This window comes from Callithrix jacchus, chromosome 1, assembly GCF_049354715.1.
Source record: "Callithrix jacchus isolate 240 chromosome 1, calJac240_pri, whole genome shotgun sequence".
Taxonomy (NCBI): domain Eukaryota; kingdom Metazoa; phylum Chordata; class Mammalia; order Primates; family Cebidae; genus Callithrix; species Callithrix jacchus.
This window is the reverse complement of record NC_133502.1, coordinates 174,167,361-174,185,941: the sequence shown is the minus strand read 5'-3', so window position 1 is coordinate 174,185,941 and position 18,581 is coordinate 174,167,361. Positions and strand designations below refer to the sequence as shown.

The 18,581-nt window shown below is 40.3% G+C and overlaps 1 protein-coding gene across 36 annotated transcripts in view; it reads left to right on the top strand.

Moving 5' to 3' along the window:
- MAPKAP1 (MAPK associated protein 1) overlaps window positions 1-18,581 on the top strand; it is a 264,752-nt gene that overhangs the window by 104,593 nt on the left and 141,578 nt on the right. For all 36 annotated transcript variants that reach the window (XM_078327210.1, XM_078327318.1, XM_078327273.1 and 33 more), the window contains one exon: window positions 15,713-15,885. In XM_078327210.1, coding sequence (XP_078183336.1) covers window positions 15,791-15,885 — 95 coding nt within the window. In that variant the 5' untranslated portion in view covers window positions 15,713-15,790. The remainder of the gene's footprint in view (window positions 1-15,712; window positions 15,886-18,581) is intronic.

The window sequence follows — 18,581 nt, the reverse complement described above, 5'->3', positions numbered from 1 at the left end:
TAACAGATATACCTCACAGTTACTGATGAGCCTCATAATCTGAGTACAGATTGTCTATGGTCTGGAAATTGGTGCTTGACCACTGCTTCTTGAAAACTGAATCAGACAAAGGCTGGGCGCTGTGGCTCACACCTGTAATCCCAACATGTTGCAATGCCAAAGAAGGAGGATCGCTTGAGCCCAGGAGTTTGAGACCACCTGGGCAACATAGTTGAGACTCTGTCTCTACCCCTCTGCCAAAAACAAAAAACGAAGTGTGCAAGCATGGTGGCGTTCCTGTGTAGTCCCAGCTTCTTGGGAGGCAGAGGTGTGAGGATTGCCTGAGCTCAGGAGGTCAAGTATGCAATAAAGCATGTTGACACCAGTGTACTCCAGTCTGGACAAGAGAGTGAGACCCCATCTCTTACAAAAGGAGAGAAAACTGAATCAGAGGGTTCTACCTGTTTTTGTATTTGTTTTGTTTTGTTTTGTTTTGAGACAGGGTCTTGCTCTGTTGCCCAGGTTGCACTAGCTGAGGGTTTTGGAACAGCCTGCTTAATGAACAACTCTAAGAGGGAGTGAGCAATCTTCACAGGACTGTTGGGCATATTAAATGAGATAATGTTTGAAAAGTGCTTGGACTCTAATAGGTGTCCAGTAAATGACAGTCAGCGGTGGTGACCTGCCAGTTGCCGAGAGAGCTGCAGTGAGAGTGCAAAGGCTGTGTGCAGAGGAATATGCTTTCTGTGCCTGGCCTCATCCCCCATCAAGACCGTCAGCTCTGTAGCTGGCTAGTTTTACTTTGTGTTGGCTAGTCAGCTATGCTGACTACCTAATTGAGTAGTGTGTCTGACAGTTTTTATTATCCTGAGGATTTTGCTGTCCCCTCCATTTTAGAAATAAAGTTTTCTGCCACTTACTGCTTTCTTTGTGATTCTATCTGGAAGCCATAGGATGAAGGCTCAATAATCAGACTTTGTGGGCGGCTTCTCAATTGTAAATTTTATGGATTGTTACAAGTGATTTTTTCCAGCAGGAAGCATTGTTCTAGATAATTAGTAATGTGTCTCTTCTTTCATTTGCGATTTTTTGTTTCTTTTCTTTTTGAGACAAAAACTCCCTCTGCTGCCCGGGCTGGAGTGCAGTGGTGCGACCACAGCTCATAGCAGCCTCAACCTCCCAGGCTCAAATGATCCTCCCACCTTAGCCTCCCGAATAGCTGAGATCACAGGCTCACACCGTTAAACCTGGCTAATTTTTAAGTGTGTGGTAGAGATGGGATCTTTTTATATTGTCTTGGCTGCTTCAGACTCCTGGGCCCAAGGGATTCTCCCACCCCAGCTTCCCAGAGTGCTGGGATTACAGGCATGAGCTGCTATTTATAATTCAACATGCATTCGCAAACTGTGTTAAATGCAGTTTCTCACTTGGCTCTTTGCAGTTGTGTCACAATGTAAACAACCATAATATATTTTCTGCTGAGGAGGAGCATCCTTCTCTGACACCAGAGGTGTAAGTTCTTTGTGTGGGCCTTTTCCTACATAGAGTAACACCTATCCCAGTTATTTCACATGTGCATTTTGAGGATGAAAGTCAGTGTTGTAATTGAAGAAATGGGAACCTATTTATTTCCATTTTGTCTGATGTTTTTACATTTTTTGCTAGGAGGTATGTCAGGGACTTGAATTAATTATAATTTACTGAAGAGACGTACATTGATTGAATAAATAAAGTAGTAAGCCCATTTATTCCAAGGCCATCTAATTAAATTCTAACTTTGGATAAGCTGGATGTGCATGAAAGATTAATTTTAAGAGGTTTTTATGATTTACTAAATAATGATTCAGTGAAATTTTTGATTCATATCATTAAGGAACATTGAGTCTTAAAGTGATAAAACAGTTATAAACCCACCACTCTATAGAAATTTGTGGATTTTTAAAACTATTTAAAATTAAGGAAACAATTTTAATGTGAACAGTGACATTTAAATTTTTAGTAATATTTAATCGACTGAAACTCTGCAAGAAAAGAATATGACATATGTGCCTGGATTATTTCCTTCAATATTTATACAATTTTACATTCTCAAAATACTATCTTTGAAATTAAATTGTCCTCGGGGTAGTTGGAGGGTTATACCAAAATTTCCATATAATCTAGAAAGGTGATAATGGCTGTACTATAACCTTTTTTAGATATACATCATCTAGTAATGGAGTCAAATATACATTCTCCATTGAGTTTTAATTTTAAAAGTTGGTATTAAATCTTCAAGACTCATTTTATTATGATAATTGATAGAGTTTAAAACATGTAACTCTTCTTTATGGTTTTTAAAAAAACCTATTTTTACTTTTAAAGCATATTGATTTTATTATATAAATGATTTAATAATGAAGAGGTCCCTAAACTTATGCTTGGTGATGGGGCTTAGTTCATGCAAATTACCTTCCCCTGATATTATCATCATTATGGAAGCTATTGTTTGTATAATTAAATGCAAAGCACTCTGTAACATTAATGATCTACAGAATTCCATCATGGCTATGAAAATATGAAGTGGACATTATACATGCTTTAGGATGGCTAGATTATGCCTGTGCGAGAGTACTTTCTGATAACGTGCTGTAACTGCCCAAGGCTGGATGAGAAGAGAATGTGGTTCTTTTCTCAGAATAATTTAGAGACTTTTCCCTATTGTCCCTACTTCTCAATTTCATGTTTGCTTGAAGGGACATTTTGTCCAAAAATCTGCCTGGTCTGAGTAACAGCTTAAATTGCAATAATAAGGAATAATTAATATTCGTATGATAGTTTGCAGTTCGTAGAGCATTTTAACAGTGCTTTTTTTCACTTGATACTTCTTGCTACTCTTTTGAAGTAGATGGTCTCATCTCTATTTTATGGCAGAGGAAATTGACTTTCAGAGAGATTATGGGCTTACCCAAGACTGCACAGCTCAAGGTTGGCAGGGCCAGAGTCTAGATCAGTTCAGTTGACTCAGCAAAGAGGAGCCTAGCAAATATAACTTACGTTGGTGAAAACTGCCAGTATCAAGAATTGCTTTCTGAATTTAGGTTTCTGAAAAAACGATTGTTTCTGATATGGTAATGGACTGGCTTTTTTTTTTAGTTCCCTTTATACTTCCCCCTTGTTTTACAAAATGTCTTACCTACATTTGAACATGAATCATTGCTAGTTTTTCAGTTGTTATCTTGAAACAGAAGAATTATTTGAGGCTATTACTCAAACTTCATTTGATAACAGATTATTTAAACCAATAGTGCTAGGCATTTTATTTCTTTCTCAAAAATGTCAGAGCATCAAAATATACAGGGTTTAAGTAGAGAAAACCATTCCTGAGAGCAACAACCTCCTTTCTCGTTTTGAGTCCAGGACTGAAGATTTGTATTTGTGGCCAGGCGCGGTAGCTCACGCCTGTAATCCTAGCACTTTGGGAAGCCAAGGCAGCTGGATCACCTGAGGTCAGGAGTTCAAGACCAGCCTGGCCAACATGGTAAAACCCTGTCTCCACTAAAAATACAAAAAAATAGCCAGGCATGGTGATGCACGCCTATAATCCCAGCTGTTTGTGAGGCTGAGGCAGGAAAATCACTTGAATGTGGGAGGCGGAGGTTGCAGTGAGCTGAGATTGTACCATTGCACTCCAGCCTGGACAACAGAGTGCAAGACTCCATCTCAAAAAAAAAAGGATTAACAATTGCTATAGATGTTATAGAAGGAAGAGTTACAAAATGCTATTTTCTGTGCTGTGTTGTACTCTTGAAAGGATTATAGCCTGGCTTATTCCATGGTGTTTAGTAACTGAGTTTTTTGTTTGAGATCCTGGGTATATGAAAGGGTGTCTTTGAAGGTAGAGGTAGATTTGTTCAAATTTCATGAGGGTTAGTGCTAAGACAAATGAGTAAAACTTGCAGAAAGATTGCACCTCAATGGAAGAAAACACATTTTAGCTGGCAAAACTGTTTGCCAAAGACCGAAGAAAAGGGGCTACTTCACATGGTGGCAGGGACCTCATCAGTGAAGATGTTCAGGAGAGGCTGTAAGATAATCATTTGCTGAAGTTGTTTCAAAGGGGGATGAACCTTCAGATTCTTTGTAGTTTCAAGTCTGTGAATGGCAGTAAATTTTTTAAAGTCTGTAGATATGAAAGGAGATAAAAAAATAGGAAAAAAACACCATAATAACCAGTATTTCTTGAGCATTTACTGTGGGACTAGGCACAGTGATAAGTGCTTTACATGCAGTCTTTGTATTTTTTTTCTTTTCTTTTTTTTTTTTTTGAGATGGAATTTTGCTCTTGTCACCCAGGCTGGAGTGCAGTGGTGGCTCACTGCAACCTCTGCCTCCTGAGTTCAAGTGATTCTTCCACCTCAGCCTCCTGAGTACCTGGCAGTACCAGTGCCCACCACCAAACCTGATTAATTTTTGTACTTTTAGTAGAGATGGGGTTTCGCCAGGCTGGTCTTGAACTCCTGACCTCAGGTGATCCCACTGCCTCAGCCTCCCAAAGTGCTGGGATTAAAAGCATGAGCCACCATGCCTGACCATGCAGTTTTATTGAATCATCTCCACAGTTCTTTGAGGAGGTACTTTTATTATCCACATTTTGTAGATGAGGAAATAGTGACTCACAGAGCTTAAATAAATTGTCCAAGCACACATAGTAAGCGGCATTGCTTATAATTGAATTCACATCTATCTGAAGCCACAACTTGTGGTCTTAATCACACTGTACTGTGTCTCTAGTTTCTCCTAAGAGAGGGTAGCAGGGATCCTGGAGGCACCAGATCAGAACTTGACCTTGTTAAAGAAAGAGGAGCAGTTGACGATCTTAATAATAAAAGCTTAATGGAACCAAGGTTGGTGATTCAGAGGAAATTAATGAGATTTTGTCAATTTTATTTTAAGCTTAACTTGTCAGAAAATACAGTGTCCAGTGACAAACTGTAGAAATGTTTTTGACAAATTAACTTCACCACAGGTGCCAGATCAGGGAAGTGTTAATTTAATAGCCTTAAAGCATTCCAGATTCATTGAAGGTTAAGATAGCACTACAAAGCCAAGCCCCTATCTCTGAATGGATTTGTCATAGAATTTTACACAAAATCCATTTATAAATTCAATATTACCATTTCAAATGTTAAAAAAAGAGTTCTTTTTGTGAGTCCATAAAGCCAGCATTTTATTAAGATCAAAATGCTACAATTCTGTTGTTTGAGTTTTGTTTTTGTCTCATGTCCACCCTCTTTATTACCCATAGCCAATAAAACCTCAGTTAGACCAATTTAGGCCAGATTTTGTTTGAGATTATTACTCCTGATCAAATGAAGTTCATTAATTATCATTAGAGTAGGGTTAATTTGAGACCCCTGTACCAAGTCTGCATACTGTATTATTAAAGACAAGACCAATGGTAGAATATCGCATCCTTTGGTCCTTCTTGAGGAAGCTGGGATAAAGGTACTGGTAGAATAGAACTGTAGCCATTCTTTTAAGAGAATGGATCTTTTGAAGGCTGCAAATAACTCTTTTATCAATTTGCATTGTTACATCGTCTGGATACACTGATGTATTTATTTCTGCATTAAAATTAGACATAATGATCTGCTTATGCAGTTGTTACTAATGGAATAATGTTGCCTGCTTTTTGTCTCTTTAATTGCAGAAGCTAAGCTGTCTATCCTTTCTCTGTTTCTTTTCCTTGGTAGAGAGACTGAACACTTAGCAGCAATTTAGATCTGATATTCAATTTATTATTTGAAAACCTTGATATTAAATAGCAATGCTAGCCGAAGCTTTCATCCATAAGACTTAATTCAGCTAATTTATTTGTATGGATATTTTTTTTTTTCTTTTGGAGACAGATTTTGCTCTGTTTCCCAGGCCAAAGGGCAGTGGCTCAATCATAGCTCACTGCAGCCTCAATCACCCAGGCTCAACTGAACCTCTCACCTCAGCCTCCTGAGTAGCTGAGACTACAGACATATGCCACCATGCCAAGCTTTTTTTCTTAAGTATAAATGGAGTCTTGATATGTTACTGTTCTCAAACTCCTGGCCTCAAGTGATCCTCCCTCCTTGGACTCCCAAAGTGCTGGGATTACAGACGTGAGCACCATACCTGGCCTGGATATTTCTTCTTTTTTTTAAAGACATTTATTCAGTGTCATGATCAGACTATTACATTTAGCAATCAACAGCATAGGTGCAAAAAAAAAAAAATCTATATTAAAACCCTTTGTTGGAATGCTTACACTTTCCACAGAACAGAAACTAAAATAACCTGTTATACACAAATACAGTCCTCGAGTTTTTTGCCCATACACATGAGTATTTGTCTAAATCATGTCTGCTTTGTAGCAGCTAGACCCTGCCACCACTGTGCTTGGCTGAGTTTACAAATCTGTTGTAACCTGTAGCTTCCCTGTCACTTCTCTGGCTCTCCTTTCCTGTTAAGCTTTGTTTGCTGGCAGTAATTTAAATCTTCTGCCACTGCCATAGCCACTGCTACTACTGGAACTACCATAGTGGCCAGAGCTTCTGCCTCCAAAGTTTCCTCCCTTCATGGGTCCAAAATTTCAAGACTGATTGTTCTAATTGCCAAAATCATTGTAGCTTCCACCACTTCCCAAACTGCTTCTGTCACCTCCAAAATTGCTTCCGTCATCACCAAATCCCTTATAGCCATCTCCACTGCCACCATATCCACCATTACCATGGCTGCCACCAAAGCCACCATGACCACTGAAGTTTCCTCCACGAGCAAAGTTGTCATTCCCACCGAAACCACCTCTATGATCACCACCGAAGTTTTCTGAGCCACTTCACCCTCTTTGGCTGTTTGAAGCACTAGTCATCTCTTGCTTTACAGGGCTTTCCTAACTTCACAGCCGTGGCCATTCACAGTATGGTATTTCTGAATGACAGTCTTATCCATGGAGTCATGGTCATCAAAGGTTACAAAGGCAAAGCCCCTTTTCTTGCCATTGCCTTCGTCAGTCATGATTTCAGTCACTTCAGTTTTTCCATACTGTTCAAAATAATCTCGCAGGTGATGTTCTTCAGTGTCTTCTTTAATGCTACCAACAAATATCTTTTTCACAGTTAAGCAGGCACTGGGTCTTTCAGAATCTCCTCTTGAGACAGCTCTCTTTGGTTCCACAGTTCTTCCATCCGCCTTGTGTGGCCTTGCATTCGTGGCTGCATCCGCCTCCTCTACAGTGGCATAGGTGACAAACCCACAGCCCCTGGAGAGCTTGGTGTTTAAATCTCTTAATACTACACAGTCTGGGAGCATTCCCCATTGCTCAGAATGGTTCCTGAGGCTCTCACCAGTTGTTTCAAAGCTCAACCCTCCAATGAAGAGCTTCCTCAGCTGTTTAGGGTCTTCAGGAAACTCTGACTTAGATGTGACAGCAGAGAGAAAAGAGACTTTAACGGTGCTTCCTCATCATCATCCACAGCAGAAAGGAGTAAGCTGACCCCGAACATATCTCAGCGTTTCTTAATTCAAGATTATTTTGAATTGAATCCCATCTGTATTATTCCTGCTTCACCTATTTTGGGAACTATCAGGTATATGATTTTGAAATTAATTTTATGGTAAGCAGCTAATATGTATTATTTTAATTAATGGGAACAGCTAAGAAAAAGCTGGTCTAGATAATGTTTTAATTCATCAGCATGTTCATATATATATATTTCAATTTGATATCTGTTCACATTCTGTGTTATTAGAAGTTATTTTAGATTTTTCCCATTTAATGAGCTAATTATTAATTGGATAACCTTTGGTTCATAATATTGATATTTCATAATTGGCCTAGAGACACTTTTTAAAAGACTGAGCTTTTCCAGTTTATATCACAAGTTACAAAGCAGTCATACTCTTTGACCTAGTAATCTACTTCTAGGAATATGTGTACAAACATTTATAGAGGAAAATGTTTATGAGATTATTTATAATAATGGAATATTTTGAATAGCTTCCATTTCTAACAATGGGAGAATACGTGGTACCACCATATGCTCCTCATGAGTTGCATTTGTGCTGAGAAAGTTTTGCTCTAGAAGTACTTTCCATTTTGTTCTCAAACCCGCCTTGGGGGCATTTCCTGATTTAGGAGCTGCTCTAGAGAAGGTTGTTCAACTTCAAATTGTCAGCTGATTGTGAATTTATTACCTTTTCTTTTTCTTTGATACAGATTACTTAACCTGCCACAGTAAGGTATCTGAGTTATATTTTCTTTCTTTTTTTGAGACAGTCTAACTCTGTCACCCAGGTTGGAGTGCAGTGGCATGATCTTGGCTCACTGCAACCTTTTCCTCCTGGGTTCAGGTGATTCTTGTGCCTCAGCCTCTGGGGTAGCTTGGACTACAAACACATGCCACCATGTCTGGCTAATTTTTGTATTTTTAGTGTATTTAGTATTTTTGTATTTCACCATGTTGGCCAGGCTGATCTGGAACTCCTGACCTCAGATGATCTGCCTGCCTTGGCCTCTCAAAGTGCTGGGATTATACGTCTGAGCCACCATGCCCGGCCCAGAGTTTTTTTTTTTTTCTTTTCTTTCTTTTTTATTTGAGTTATATTTCAACTTACTTTTTCCAGCAGCTTGCTATAGCACCTGGCACATTGTATGTTTTTAATGATGCTTACTTGATGCCTTAACATAAGCTACATTTTCAAAATCGATCATCTCTTTCTATCACCTAAAACTTTTAAGTCCTGAATGGTAATTACTCTTGTTCTTTTTACCTCCTTTTTAGTTTATAATTATAATGTTTATAATTTTTTTTCTAATTATAAAAGTAATACATGTCTATTATAGAAAATACAGAAAACTATAAGCCAGAAAATTAAAATCACGGATAATACCATATGTCAGAGGGAACTCTGCTCACCTTTTGGTGTATTGGTATAGTAGGTAAATTCTCTTGGGTAAGGTTCTGTTGGATGGAAGGGTACATTTTTGTATCTACGAGGCCTTCACTAACCCTGTTTAGCCTGGGTTGCTTTAGGGCTTTCTGGACAGATTGGACTTTTCCGTTCTTTAAGCTTTTGTGACATTGCACAGTGAGACCTTCAGCATCACAGTTCGGTGAGGGTCTGGTCTGCGTTGTGTATCGCTGGGCTGTGTCTTCAGAGCCCAGCATGATGTTTCAGCTGGTGTTTGTCGAATGTATGAGGGAATGAGAAACACAAAGCTAAGACCGTTTCCCCTTTCTCTGTGTTGCCCCCTTCCCTGTGCTCTAAATATGCCTCCATTTCCCCAGTCCTGTACGGTGGAACATATAAATTACCATGCAGTAAAACTGTATGATAGGATTTTTGTTTATTGTTAGTTGCTTTTTCATATTTAGACATCTTTGGAATATTACTTGCCTTGATATGTGATGAATACTTCTAATCCTTTGGTCACCTTTTTTTAAAATGTAAGTTAATTACTTTCTATTTTGTTGATGGATTGTTTTATGTTTTAGATGATTCCCTCTAAATATTGCAACATAGGAACTATTAGATAGAGCTAACTGCCACCACCTTGAGCTTTTTCAGAAGAGAGTCTCCATATTAAAAAATATGTAATTTCAGTGTACAAGACACTTCTTCTTATCTGTGCCTCAAGATGGAATTAGAAGACTAAAAAGATAAAGTGCTTCATTAATAAGTATTGCTCATATTTATTCTGATAGTTTTTGCCCCACTTTCCATTTTACTATGAAATAGAGGATAGTAAAGAGTACTCTACTCTTTAGAGTAAATAGAGGAGAGTACTCTATGGTACTCATAGCAGTATCATATAACTATCTGTCCTCATTTTCTAAAGAGTGGTGTCTGCCCTTCAGTCAACTGACAGTGGCAGGGTTCCTTGGAGTCTCCATCTCCTAACTGCTCTCCTCGAACAGCTCCCCAGGCAAAGCTTTCCTCAGGTTTGTGGGGAAAAGAAGAGGGAGATGATTTTCAAGGCTTGAAGAGTAGGAATTGATTATGTTTAGATTAAAGTCCAGGCAAAGAAGGTATTGGTGTTTACAGTAGGGCCTTTGGAGTCAGGCTGATATGAGGTTTGAGTCTTGGCTCTTTTACCTTGGCTACTGGATGTTGAGCAAATGACTGCAGCCTTGTAAGCCTTGGTTTTCTTGGCTATAATATAAAGGTTATGTTGGGTTGCGGCCACTTGCCTGTAATACCAGCAATTTGGGAGGCCAAGGCGGGCGGATCACTTGAGGTCAGGAGTTCGAGACCAGCCTGGCCAACATGGCAAAACCCTTGTCTCTACTAAAAATACAAAAATTAGCTGGCTGTAGTAGCAGGTGCCTGCAAACTCAGCTACTTGGGTGGCTGAGGCACAAGAATAGCTTGAACCTGGGAGGTTAAGATTACATTGAGCTGAGATTGTGCCACTGCACTCAGCCTGGGCAACAAAGTGAGGCTCTTAGAGTTATTGTATAAATTAAATAATATAATTAGACAAACATTTAGCAGAGTTTACTTAACAGCTCTCAGTAAATGCTAGCTCTTTTTTTTATTTTTTATTTTTGAGATGGAGTTTCACTCTTGTTGCCCAGGCTAACGTGCAGTGGTACAATCTCAGCTCACTGCAGCCTCTGCCTCCCAGGTCCAAGCGATTCTCCTGCCTCAGCCTCCTCAGTAGCTGGGATTATAGGTGCCTGCCACCACACCCAGTGAATTTTTGTATTTTCAGTAGAGACGAGGTTTTGCCATGTTGGCCAGGCTGGTCTTGAACTCCTGACCTCAGGTGATCCTCCTACCTAGGCCTTTCAAAGTGCTGGGATTACAGGTGTGAGCCACAGCACCTGGCCTAAATGCTACCTCTTGTTACAATAATCAGTGTTATTACTAGGGCTCCTGCAGTATCCATTTTTGGCCTCACGTGACCTTGTAATAGGCTTGAGTAATAGAAATGGGTCTAATTTCAACACAGAGGCCCTTTGTGGCATACTGCTCTACATTTCTAAAGCACTTTACAGTTTATGAAACACATTCACATTTGTCATCTCGTTCAGTCTTCGTGTCTTGAGATATTGCGATCACTGTAGCTCCTTAATTCTAGTGCTTCAGGAGGAAGGGAAATAAACAGAAGTAAAAAGAAAGAGCAATGACAAGCAACTGATCTGGGTCTGAAAAGGATGGTAATATGAGGGCTATCAATCCGCTCCCGAAAGGTTGCCACTGTTATTGTAACCCTTTGCCTGCCCAACAAGGCAAAACACTTGTTTAGTGAAGTCTTTTAGACATTGAAATTATTATTTCAGAGCTGAAAACCATGCAAGGGTTTGTGTGCATGCCCACATGTGTTTGCATATGAGAGAGAGAGGGTGCAAGAGAGTGAGCGAGTGTGGGTGCGTGCATTATGTAGAATTACTTTTTTTACTAGTTGCTTTATAACATACAGAGAGGCTCGGGGGAAAATCAGGGAGTCTAATGATGGATGCTAGGTTATATGCAAAATGGAATTACTCTAAAAAATGTTTTTTAAACTGACTTTATATATTTCCTTACCTTGTACTGACCTTCTTTTTCACCTCAAAATGATAGAATTATAGAGAGTTAAAGATGGAACCACATGATTGCTCAAGACCCTCCACTTTCATCTATGACCAGGAAACCGACCCATAGAGGAAGGGCAAGAGGGATGGAGAAGACTAACATTTACTCAGTTCCTATCATGTGTCCTGGCAGGCACTTGAGTCATTCATACATTCATTCTGTAGTTCAACAGATTTTTTCCCCAGGATTTTCTGTGTGCCAAGCACAGGGCCAGGCATTGTGTATGGAACAGCAAATAAAGCAGCCGTTAACATTGCTCTCGTGGAAGTTCAGAGGAAACTTCACAGCGAAAGCATACACTGAAGATGTACCTAAATAAATAATCTCAATTGTTAAACACTCTGAAGGAAACGAACAGGACATGTGTGATAGAATAACTGAAAGGAGTGTCAACAGTCAAGGTTTCTTTGAGGAGGATTCTCACAAGGGTCTTATGATGCGTAGGTCCTACCATTGTCCTCATTTTATGTCTGAGGAAACAGAAGCACAGAGGTTAAGTAACCTGCCCAGGGCACACATTTGAGGATGAGGAGTCACACATGCAAAGCCCATGAACAGTCTCTCGAGATACTGTGAACAGCACCTGCCAAACTCTAGGAAGTGGGAGATGCAAGCAGGGTGCACACAGGCACACGTGAAGGTGTCTTGAGGGCTCTTCCAGACGGCTGGCGTAGCTGAAGTCTGATGCGCAGGTGGGGGAGTGCAGTGGATGATTTTAAAGAGGTAGACAGGGCCAGATCACGCAGTGCTTTGTTGGATGTTGCAAGGAGTTTGGATTTTGTTCAGTGTTTGGGAGCCACTCATTGAAGGAATTTAAACAGGATGTAGTATGATCAAATCTGAGTTTAAAAAACAGATCTAACTCATGTGGAGAACAAATTGGATAAAACAAGAGTCCTGTAGGACAATTTGGAACCTGTTACAATAGTTCATGTGAGACCTGATGGTGATTTTGATGGCAATGGAGAGGGAAAGAAGTGAGATAGTTTTGAAATATGTATTTTTCACTTTTTTTCTTAAGATAAAACGCATAAAGTTTGTCATTTTATCCATTTTAAAGTGTATAGTTCTGTGGTATTTAACATATTAACGTTATGAACTGTTGTTACCAATTTCAGAACATTTCCATCACCCCCAAAAGAAACCTCATATCTCCCAGTTTCCCACCCCTGCCATCTTCTGCCAATCTCTTAATCTACTTTGTGCCTCTATGGATTTACCTGTTCTGAACATTTCATATAAATGGGTTCATACAACAGTGGCCTTTCATGTCTGGTTTCTTTCTCTTAACATAGTGTTTTCATAGTACATCCATGTTGTGTGATCAGTATTTCATTCTTTCTCATGGCTGAATAATATTCTATTGTAAGGATTTTGTTTATCCATTCATTAGTTAATGGACATTTGGGTGGTTTTTATTCTTTGGCTGTTAGAAATAATGCTGCTATGAACATATGTCCAAGTTTTAATGTGAACATATAGTTTTAGTTCTCAGGAGTATATACTTAGGAATGGAATTGCTTGATCATATGGTAACTCTATGTTTCATTTTTGAGAAACTGCCAAACATTTTCACAAGGACTGCATCATTTACATTCCCACTGGCAGTGTATGAGGATTCTAGTTCCTCCATATCCTCAGAAACGCTTGCTATTTTCAGGGTTCTTTGGGTTGTTATTGTTTCATGTTTTTGCTTTTTTAAAATTATAGCCACTGTAGTGGGTAAGAAGAAATTTGCCTTATGGTTAATGATATGGAACAGTTTCATGTTTTTATTGGTCATTTGTATATCTTCTTTGGAGAAATTTCTGTTTAAATCTTTGCCCATTAAAAAATTTTTTTTGTCATCTTGTTGTTGAGTTGTAAGACTTCTTAACATATTCTGGATAGTAGACCCTTGCCACCAGATACATGATTTGTGAATATTTTCTCCCATTCTTTTGATTATCTTTTTACTATCTTGATAGTATCCTTTAGGCACAAAAGTGTTTTTTTGTTTGTTTTTTGTTTTTTTGTTTGAGACAGAGTCTCACTCAGTTACCCAGGCTGGAGTGCAGTGGTATGATGTCAGCTCACAGCAACCTCTGCTTCCTAGGTTCAAGCCATTCTTCTGTCTTGGCCTCCCCAGTAGCTGGTGTTACAGGTGCTCACCACCACACCCAGCTAATTTTTGTATTTTTAGTAGAGATGGAGTTTCACCATGTTGGCCAGGTTGGTCTCGACCTCCTGACCTCAAGTGATCTGCCTGCCTTGGCTTCCCAAAGTGCTAGGATTACAGAGATGAGCCACCACACCCGGCCTAGGCACAAAGATTTTTAATTTTAATGAAGTTCAATTTACTTCTTTTGCTGTTTATGCTTTTGGTATCGTATTAAAGAAATTATTGCCTAATCCAAAGTTGTGAAGATTTACACCTGTTTCCTTTTTATGAATGTTATAGTTTTGCCTCTTACATCTAGATCTTTGATATGTTTTGAATTAATATTTGTATATGGTATGAGGCAGGAGTCCAAATTCATTCTTTTGCATATGGCTATTGATTTGTCTCAACATCAATTGTTGAAAAGACTATACTTTACCCATTGAAATGTATTTTTGCAGTAGAGACATTAGAACTTCCTAATAGAGTATAGCAGTATGAGGGAAGAAGAAGCATCATACTGTTGAGATGAACAGCTGGCTTAGTGATGGCAGCACGTATTACTAAAATAAGCGGGGGCTGTCGTTTTGACTTGGAGCAGGAGGCAGTGAGGGACAATTAAGTGTTCTGATTTGAACTCGTTTTCTGTGACACTTTTCTGTATACTCTGTACAGTGAACATATTGTGTGGGTGGGAAAGAAGACTGAGCCAGCGTGCAAGCCTTCTGTGAGGGAGGGGAATGGCCAGAAGGTTGGCGGATAACAGAAACAAAAAAGGAGTGGAAGAGAATGGTGTCGTTAGAAGGCCTGGGCCTCAAAAGAACAAGGAGTTTTTCATGAAAGAGGAAGTACTAGTTTGGAAGTGTTAGTGGGGACAAGGATGCCTACTCTTGCATGCCTTGACGATGTGGGGGTTATAAAAAAAGAATCAAAGCAGTCCTCTTTTAACAGGACAGCAGAGGAGACAGTATCCTCAACAGTAAGTTCCGTAAAGTCCAAGCTGTAGAGGAAATGGTTTTAGTTTTCTTTTTGAGATGGAGTCTTGCTTTTGTTACCCAGGCTATAGTGCAGTGGTGTGATGTCAGCTCACTGCAACCTCCACCTTCTGGGTTCAAGTGATTCTCCTGCCTTAGCCTCCTGAGTATCTAGGACTACGGCGTGTGCTACCATGCCCGGCTAATTTTTTGTATTTTTAGGAGAGACGGGGTTTCCCCACATTAGCCAGGATGGTCTTGATCTCCTGAACTCGTGATCCGCCTGCCTTGGCCTCCCAAAGTGCTGGGATTTCAGGAGTAAGCCACCGTGCCTAGCCTGATTAGGAAATGGTTTTAAAAAGCAACTGAGGATTTATGGGTGTTGGCTGATGAGTCAAGGAGCTCTTGAGGGCAGAGTGGAAGACTTGGGAGGGATTGGGACTATATCCAGCAGTGTGGGGATGGTGGTTAGGGCTATCATGGAGGACCAAAGGGCCCTTGAACCTGAGCGGTATTGAAGTAAACAGATGTACTACGCAGTGGAACTAGCCCACATAGTCTCTGAGAAGGCAAGCACTTGTTTCAGTGCCGCTGGCCTAAATCCTTCCTGGGAGAATATGGCAGCTTCCCAGGCAGCTCACCTCACTGTCTCAAGGAGGGACATAACAGTTTCCAGTGAGGGCACCTAGTGCTATGGTCTATGGACACAGTGAATTAGTAGCAAAGCCAGCCTTCTAACACCAAACTTAACTCTGCTCACCACTCTTACTTGTTCTTCTTAGTTGTAGTGCTCATTTAACTTCTTGCTGGCAGATCCTGATCATTGGTTTGTTAGAAAATGAAAATTTAAGGAAAAATAATCCTTGAAACTAGACAGCATTTCCACTTTGGGATCATTCCAGGCTCACAGCAGGTCTGTACAGAAAGGATGCAAATGGCTGTGCTGTCCACAGGTCTGGAGAGCAGTCGGGTCTGTATAACTGTGGCAGTGTGCTTTGCTCTTATGCATGTGCTCTGTCCACAGGGTCATGTAGGTACAACGGCAACCAAGAAGATCGATGTCTACCTCCCTCTGCACTCGAGCCAGGACAGACTGCTGCCAATGACCGTGGTGACAATGGCCAGCGCCAGGGTACAGGACCTGATCGGGCTCATCTGCTGGCAGTATACAAGCGAAGGACGGGAGCCGAAGCTCAAGTAATCCTTTCTCTTTTTGGCTGCTCTAGTTTCTGGCGGTCTCTTGGCCACCCAAGGTGTCTTCTAGGCTGGTCAGTCTTTCTAGGCATTGGCCTGGAACCACACCTCTGCACTGATGCAGCTCTGGGTGCTCACCAGGTCTCAGGACTGTGCATCTCAGAGAATCAGCTTGCAAAATAGACTTAGAAGTTTGTGAATTCCAGGCGTGACAACATGGATTTTTAGCAATTTCCAGACCCTTTTATGATCCCTGCTAATAAAAGCACCCGGGAAGGGAAAGGGCGGGGATTGATGTTTGTTGAACACCAACCATGCGTGCATTGGGCCACTGGGCTGGGCACTTCCTAGCCGGTGTCTGGAATCTTGTTTGATCCTCCCAGCATCCTGGGAGGCGAGGGTAATGATCCTCATTCTGCAGAGGTGGAAGCTCAGGTTCAGAGTTGTTACTGGCTGAAGGTTACACAGTGAGAGACAGCAGAGTCAGGATTTGATTCCAGGTCTTTTTGATGCCAAGGTTTTTGCATTATTTCCTTCTGCCTCCTATAAAACCTTTGGTCTGAATTTTAGTTTTCTTTATCAGTTAATGGCTCAGTTTACTAGGCTCTGTTCTTCATTAAATACTTTTATTTAAAATGTGCTTGAAAGTAGCTTCTCTATGCCTCTACATTATAATTTGAACTTTAAGGTGCTTTGCTGAATTCCCTTTCCCTTACTTGCGTTTTTTATCTGACAGACATCCTCTTCTAGTTTTACATGCTCTTTCTAGCAGTAGAGTTTAGAACACAGCAAAATGTAGTAGATGCCTTCATTTTAAAAATGACTCTCAGCTGGGTGGGGGCTCACATCTGTAATCACAGCACTTTGGAAGACCGAGGTGGGCAGATCACTTGAGGTCAGGAGTTCGAGACCAGCCTGGCCAACATGGTGAAACCCTTTGTCTACTAAAAATAGAAAAATTAGCCAGGCATGGTGGCAGTAATCTGTAATCCCAGCTACTTGGGAGGCTGAGGCAGGAGAATCACTTGAACCAGGAGGCAGAGGTTGCAGTGAGCCAAGATGGTGCCACTGCACTCTAGCCGGGTCGACAGAGCGAGACTCTGTTTCAAAAAAAAAGATTTTCATGGAGATGTCCTCTTCCCATCTCACATTTTCAGAGTTAACATGATCCAGTCATCACTTCTTTGTTTTTATTTTTCTTTAGGTATATTAAATTTCTTTAGGTAAATTAAATACGGCACATAAAACCATTTTTTCAAATTCTTATTGACATTTCCCCTCCACTTTGCCTGAATACGTTGTAGACACAAAGCTCTGGTGGCAGTAGAAAGCCTTTCACCAAGATGCCACCTAGGCTTAAAAAATGGTTCAGCCAGCGCCACTTCTGAGGGGTGAGCTGTGATGTCCTCCCTTTTCCCCATGAAGTGGGAACAAGGAAACAGGAGAAGGAGTCACAGAACCAGTGACTTTATAGATGTTGTCTGACTTAATTCTTAAAACATCACTTAGGTCTGGCACTAAAATCAAGAGAGGAACTTGGCCAGGATTACACAGCTAGTAAGTAACAGAGATAGGATTTGAACATACATTTTATAGATGAGGAAACTAAACTTAGAGAAGCTAAGTAGCTTTCTTAAGTCACACAGTAAGTGGTAGAATTAGGATTTAAACCCAACAATTTCTGACTCCAGAGCTCCATCTCTTCACTATTACATTATCCTCTCCACCATGGAACTCTGTTATAGGTGAAATGAAAATATTTATTGAGTTTGTACTTATTGCAGGCACTGTGCTAGATCTGGAAATACAGAAGTGAAATAGGCAGTTCCTGCCATCAGGGACCTTTCTGTTTAAGGTAATAGGTAATAACAATACAGTACAATTACATGTAAAATCAGATGCTAACAAGGAGATTAACCCCACATTTGGGGGTGAAAATGCAGTCATGAAAATCTCCCTTGATTAAATAACATCTAAACTGAAACCTGAGGGAGTAGTAGGAAAAAGTCGTGCAGAGAGGTTGAGAGGAGGGTGTTCTAACAGAGAGAAAAGCATGATTGTGATGGACCTTTAAGTTCATGCTTTAAATTCTATATTCTGTTCCAAATACATAGTAAATGAAATGCCATTAACGTATTTGTACTTTAATAACAAGATAAACATCCTCGTGGACTAGAAATAGAACCAACTACAGAAACAGGCAGAGTGTGCCAGGAGTCCATTATTTTAGGGTATTAGTGTGTTTAGAGAATGCTGGGAATGAATTTACCAGTGTATGAAATGCTGATTTTTCTCAGGCTTCAGGGCAGCTAGTCAGGGAATGGGTGATGATCAGAGCCCTCAGCCAATCATTCCTGGGTGAGGGAACGGTCTCATCCATCTGCCTGTGTACTATGCAAATATTGTTATTTTCTCCATATGTCATGGTGTCAAAAAGAATGGGAAATACTGCATGAGGGTATGGGACCAAAGGAACTGCATGCCTGGACAGGGACCAGAGGAAATGACAGTTTTAGAAACTAGAAGCTGGGGTGAGACTGTCATACCATGAAAAGAAGCTGAACAAGGCTGCTTGGGTCTGTGGCTTATTTAAAGTTGTGTGTCTGGGGTGCGAGAGAATAGAAAGAGCAGTTCAACCAGGACCCGACTGTGGCATGACTGGATTTATTGGTAATTGGATTTATTGGTAACTGGATTTA